General features: G+C 35.6%; 2 protein-coding genes across 5 annotated transcripts in view; one reads left to right on the top strand and one right to left on the bottom strand.

The window, feature by feature from the left end:
- The window catches only part of LOC117109924 (monocarboxylate transporter 13-like), a 27,096-nt gene that overhangs the window by 19,702 nt on the left and 658 nt on the right, over window positions 1–6,736 (bottom strand). Inside the window, exon 1 of one of the 3 annotated variants that reach the window (XM_033252405.1) lies at window positions 2,770–3,030. The exons of 1 other annotated variant lie outside the window; for it this stretch is intronic. The gene's annotated coding sequence lies outside the window, so the exon portion shown is untranslated. Of the gene's footprint in view, window positions 1–2,769; window positions 3,031–6,736 lie in introns of those variants that run through there. One more of the 3 variants, XM_033252404.1, reaches the window with a different exon arrangement.
- Window positions 6,168–6,736, top strand: part of LOC117109923 (sushi, von Willebrand factor type A, EGF and pentraxin domain-containing protein 1-like) — a 14,933-nt gene continuing 14,364 nt past the window's right edge. For both annotated transcript variants that reach the window (XM_033252403.1, XM_033252402.1), the window contains exon 1: window positions 6,168–6,581. In XM_033252403.1, the coding sequence (XP_033108294.1) occupies window positions 6,228–6,581 (354 nt within the window). In that variant the 5' untranslated portion in view covers window positions 6,168–6,227. The remainder of the gene's footprint in view (window positions 6,582–6,736) is intronic.

Below are 6,736 nucleotides of genomic sequence, written 5' to 3'. Positions count from 1 at the left end.
ATAACATTCTGTTACTTCTAGATACAATAATCAACATGTTTACTAAGGTATCGAGTCAATAAAAATTCCAAATTATTTTAATTATAGCACTGTTAATAATATAATCAAAATTATTCAACCAGTAGAAGACCTGAGAGGCAGCCTTTTTATATCCTGCTGTAGTAAACGTGCAATTAATCCAAAGTGCACTGTGATACAATTTACAGTACCGTATTTAATATACAACTGTCCTAAATTTGAGCCTTGAAGGACTCCGGATGTAACAGGCAACCATGACCATTACCATTACTTACTAAGAACGAATTTTTCATCCAGGAAAGAAAGGTCCACAAATACCAAATTTCTTGATTTTATACACTAGTACACCTAAACTCACCTTATTGTGCGAATTAGCGTCCCTCACCTGATCATCGAGACCCCCCCCCCCCCATTCAGCAAGATATGGAAAGGCTGTAAATTGTTTACTTAAAACAGAATGATAAAAAATATTATTAAACATAATATTGGCCTTATCAATAACCGGTATCGGTAATAGTTTTAGTAGTTTCATAGTCAGGGGTCCACGTATAAAGATTCGACTTCAGAGAGATCTGTTTAAATTATTTTTTTATAAACACATTTACATATTTATGTTGCTGTGCATGGTGATAATCATTGGTACTGACTTCCGGGAGACAGTTGATAAACAACAGTTATTAAAAAATTGCAATATCCTGAATTTGCGGGAGATGGTTTATATTCCAAAAGTTTCTTCGCGGGAGTGCTACAGGCCTTCCCGCTGATTCACCCTGGGACTCTGGTGGAGACCTGGGAACCCTAGGCACTAAATGTGGTCTTTAGATTTCTCTCTTTTTTTAAAGTAAAATTAAGAAGAAATAATTAAATGTTTATGTTTTTAAATGGATGACTGCATGAGCTTACTTATTCCTGTCTCTTATACACCTCTAGATGTGTATAAGAGACAGCGCTTGATGCATACACACTTTTTTTTCTATAATTCACAATTTTAAGGGCAATAAAGGGCATTTAAGGGCAAAGAATAAAACTCAGGGGTGACGCCAGTGGGGACGGGGGGTGGGGACAGAGCCGTCGTCTTGGAAAGCTGCCCCACCCCCGTTGGGGAGAAAAGCATGGAGGTATTATAAACCACAACTCGTCGGGGAGAACAAAAATTATATGTATTTTCTACATTTAAATACCTGTAGACGCTGAAGCCTCTGAAACCCCTAAAATTGTCAAAATTTTTGGAGGTTCGCCATCTGAACCACTTTCGCAATATTTTGAACGACACCTGACCACGCCAACATTGGTCGGGCAAATCCTAGCGCCACCGCAGCAAAAAAAAAAAACAAAAACAAAAAAAAACCCCGTAAAGATCATATAGGCCTATATATTATTATATAGGCCTATATATATATATATAAACATATATATATATATATACATGTATATATACACATATATATATACATACATATATATACACACATATATACACACACATAAATATATACACACATATATATACACATATATATATGCATATATATACAAACACACACACATATACAGTATATATATACATATATATACACACTTATACTCATATACATACATTATATATACATATATATACACACACATATTTACACATATACTTACATATATACATATGTAAACATATATATATATATACATACATATAAAGACACACATATATATCTACATATATATATATATACATATATATATACGTATACATATATATACATATATATATATATATACATGCATATATATACATATACATACATATAAACATATACATGTATACGCACATACATACATATATACGCACATACATACATACATATATATATATATATATATATATATATATATATATATCAAAGAAATGTGTACGAATAAAGGACATGATACATCTTGTAGCATAGCTCTCAACGAATATAAACTACAAATAAATAAATGTTGATGATTTATATATAATTAAACAGTGTTAAGCTCTCTTGATTTATATATATATATAAACACACACACATATATATATATATATATACATATATATAAGTATGTAATTTTGGTTTTACTGTCGTATATACATTCTTCATAGCATAATTTCATTAATAATTCATTATGTTGACAAATCGACCACAGTTATGTTAAATATGCGCCCGTTGTATATCAGTCATGAAGTGCTGTAACCGGATAACTAAAAAGTATATATATAAGCTCAATTGACACAAGAGTCATAATAGACAAATATGGGAATGATGAGAGAGGAAACAACAGGGTGGTGGAGTAATGCGATGGTGTTGTGGATAGCGGGGAAGGTGGAAGAAAATATTTAATACAGTATAATACACAGTCAATAAAATGTTAAATTGCTAGCACTTCAAACAGCACACAAGAACATAATGAATATCCTACTTCAAGTTATTTAGAGGAAATCCACAAAACCTTCACAGTGTACACGAGCCACTACAAGCCAATCCTCAAAATGTTCACCGGCCATAAATCCATGATCGATGCAAACGCTTTACTATACTGAATATTTAGATACTGTACATGCCTACAGTACATACACTAAACGAACGCGTTCCTATTTCTATATCAATTTAAAATATAAGATGGAGTTGTATCGCCTTAAATCTTCAGCTATATGATGAATACCATTATGCAATACCATTATGCGATGCAAAATATGCAGGCATACTGTGAATGATCGGTTGTATGACATTCATCGCTTACCTCAACAAGAGACCATTCCACTCACCTGGGTTCCATCGAGGTAGATTCTATGAGAGCAAGCCGCTACGATTGATTAATACTTATTGCTGTTATTACATTGTCCGTCTGATCAATGAATGCAACGCGAAGCAGTTCCTCCTTCTTGCCATATGGATGAGTGTACTACTAACTACTATACGTACGCATAGTACGTCGCCATCGGTTCATTCACAGTGCACTACAGTATTTTGTCTGTATTACCCATGTACCGTTATGCAACCTTAGTACGTAGTAATAAATAAACCTACTACAAAAGGCGCCCTCGAAATAACAGAATATCGCAGACGATAGGCGTTCAATGTAAAATTTAGACAAAAGCATAATCGTTGACCACAGTAGTGGCGCCAGAGGGGGGGGGGGCTGGCCCCCCCCCCCCGTCGGGGAAGACGATATATTTTGTCGGGGAACAAATAAAAAAAAAAATTTACATGTAATATTCGTTTAGCCACCATATTGTTTGTGTTAACTTCTAATCACAACATAATTTGTGTTCTGTTATGACAAATGCTCATTTAGATAGCCTCATGATGGTTGGAATACATCGTGATAGGTGAAGCAACCTCGACCATGACAGCGTGGTTGACAGATTTAATGCAAAATTTCCAAAATATAGAATTTCACTTTCAAGAATGAGGATTTGAAAATAAATTAGATGGTTTAGATTGCATACTCTTTGTTTCTTGCTTTATTCAAAATGTTTTGGTTTTGGAAGCTGATTTCAACATTAGAAAGCATAGCCTACATGAAGTCATATTATAGTAACTCGATGCCTATCAAATAAGTAACAAAAAAATCGCCATAATTCATCAAATACCCGTGGCTTCCAGGAGGCGAGGCGAGGCCGCCCTGGACCCCCACCGGGGGCCCTAGGCGGCCCCCAGGCCCCCAGCCAAGTGAGACTCGATTCGCTCCACTAGCCCCCCCCCCCGTCGGGGCCTTTAGCCCCTCCGTCGAGCAGGTCCTGGCGCCACCACTGGTTGATCAGTATGCCTTACATTTTATACGTCACTGGAATTCACATTCCATGGTTTTAGCTATCGCATAGGCCTATTCATTGTTCTCGTATAAATTCAATAATAATAAATTCAGAGTTGGCATTAATTCTTCAAAATTAAGTGCGGTATACTCAGAGGTGAAACGATGAGTATTACTGCGACACAACAGACGTTTCATAGGCCCCGGGCAGAGGTATTGGGGCCTTTGAAATAGGGGATAGAGTTTCTCACAAGAAAGTAAACGGGAGATACAACAGGTGAAGAGTCTGTCGAGTGTTGGAGCTCTTTAAACTGGGGGTCTTCGAGTGTTGGGGCTCTTAAAAATGGGTGAGAGTACATGGGCAATACACCAGTGGTAAACAGAGATGGTGTCAGGATCTTCCAGACGGAGGGGATGAAGGCCAGACGAAAGGTGAGGGGGGGGGGGCTGGTCAGAACGAGCGAAGCGGAAATATGACCGTGGGCCGCCCGGTAAGATTATTCTATTAGGTAAATGATATATTTATCGCTGTAAGGTTAAGGAAAGGCCATTGAGTATACTTGTTTTTAAAGAACAAATTATGATGACAGAAAGGGCCGAGAAAATAATTGCAGAAAGAAACAATAAGTTATTATTTCACAATAGAAAATGGAGTGCCTTAACAACTGTTAAATAAGAGATTACATATTTTGTTTTAATAATTTAGGCCTGCCAACCTATTTAAAACAATATTCATTCTTCAGTCTGTAATCCATGTTTTTTCCCCGCTATGATGCCCATGTATTGAGGGTGTGGATTGCTTATAAGTCAAGAGTATAAACCAGACAAATGCGCCCTTTCTGCTTAAAAAAATGAATTGCTGCTTGTGTGTGTTTTTGTGTCTGCTTGTGTGTGTTTGTTTGTGCTCGTATTTAAGATTTGTTTATGTGTGTCTGTGTTTTCTTCTGTGTGTGTGTGTGCTAGTTTTGTGTTTTTTTGTAAGTTCGGTTTTCGTGTATAGTTATGTGTAGGTCTGTGTATCTGTCTGTGTGTGTGTGTGTGTGTGTTTGTGTGTATGTGTTTATCCTTTTTGTGTGTTTATGTATGTATTTGTCTGTGTGTGTATATGCTGTCTCTTATACACATCTAGATGTGTATAAGAGACAGCTACAAGCCAATCCTCAAAATGTTCACCGGCCATAAATCCATGATCGATGCAAACGCTTTACTATACTGAATATTTAGATACTGTACATGCCTACAGTACATACACTAAACGATTAAATGAATACAAACTTTTCTGAATTTTGGTACTGTAATTTTGCTTGAATTAGATTATTACATATTTAGATAAAACGACAGAAATTAAAGACATGTTTTTATGTTCATGAAGTTAAAGGAAGAAAGAGGAAAGGAAAAAAAACAAGTAACTGTTAATTAAGTTTAAGATGAGTTCTAAGAGATTTTTTTTGTTTATGTCCTGTTTTGTGTGAAATGAAATTGCAAAAAAAAAAAGGATACCGGAAGCTACGAATATTGGACCAATTCTAATGATTTAATATTGGGTTTGTTTTAATAGGCATCAAAAACCTACTGTAGTATAATTTCATGTAACTTTTGTAATGTCCAAACAACTTCCCTAATTTTATTCCAAATGGTCAGGAGGTTTGATAATTGTCTGTCATGGTTATTGATACCGGTATTTGAAGGGATCGCTTGCGTTGCAGATGATAGCAGTTTAAAAAAATGTTCAAGTATGATTACATGTCACTTTGTAATGTCTAAACAATTTCCTAATTTTATTCTAAATGGTCAGGAGATTCGATAGGAATGATTGTCAGGTTGTCATAGTTATTGATCGTTGGTTGATCTGTGAATTAACTATACAAAAGTTTAAAATGATGATAAAGGGATCGCTTGCTTTGCGAAGTGTTCAAGTGATGACATCACTGGCATTGCAGTACCCACTGCTACTTGGGGATCGGATTCAACACTAGCCACAAAGCGCAAGCTCGGTGGTTAAGTGATTATGACACCAGTCTAGAAATCTGGAGATCGTTGGTTCGATTCCCACCCGATTCATTGGCAAGATGCTTTCGCAAGTATTTGGTGACTTACTGAGTAGGACTATTCAGTACGACGGCACGTCAGGTATACAGGGCAAATTATAGATTCCTATAAAATAATCAGACGCAAAGAAAGAAAAGTGACAGTCATCGTTTTTCGATCGTACGTTTCATTTTTATTGCAGTTGTTTGTTTTTAGTTTCCATTGAATATGTTTTTAAAAGCGGAAATAAAAATTTATTTGTATTGATTGTTTGACCCCCTCGGCGCCTTGAGACGATTTTATTGTGGAAGGCGCACTACAAATATCCCACCATTACCATTACACGACCACTTTTTAAAAACGCCAGATGTTCACTTGTTCATTATCGTAGGTTTGTTGCAAACAATCGAATCAAAATGAATGTTCTGGCCTCAAACTGTCTACTTCCAATTTTTGTTTTAGTTTTATTCCAAAGAACGGCATCGGAATTCAACAACGCTGTAATCAGAATGGATTGCAGAAACTCTGTTTATTTTGATGGCAATCAAAAAGGATTCGCGCTCCGTGGATATATTGAAGAAACGAAAACGACAAGAACAATGATAGAATGCTTGGCCCATTGTTCATCAATGGATGTATGTAAATCTATTAACTTCTTTAATGGAAAAAAGATGGATAATTGTGATTTAAATAATGTGAAAGCGTCACAAGAACATCCATTGGAAGAAGTGGAAATGTCGGTTTACATGGAAACCAAGACGACGCACCATGTAAGTAGTGTGCCAAAGCTTGTGATATTTGTACATAGAATATATATATATATGTATGTATATATATATATATATATATTTAAGTCAAGTTGCTACTTAGAACTGGGAACAAATTATTATAATTATAATAATTATAATTATAACTTTATATATGG

The sequence above is a fragment of the Anneissia japonica genome, unplaced genomic scaffold, assembly GCF_011630105.1.
Source record: "Anneissia japonica isolate Jap-2015-1 unplaced genomic scaffold, ASM1163010v1 scaffold585_len4108843_cov191, whole genome shotgun sequence".
Taxonomy (NCBI): domain Eukaryota; kingdom Metazoa; phylum Echinodermata; class Crinoidea; order Comatulida; family Comatulidae; genus Anneissia; species Anneissia japonica.
The sequence above is the reverse complement of the archived record's forward strand: the minus strand, read 5'-3'. Positions and strand labels throughout refer to the sequence as shown.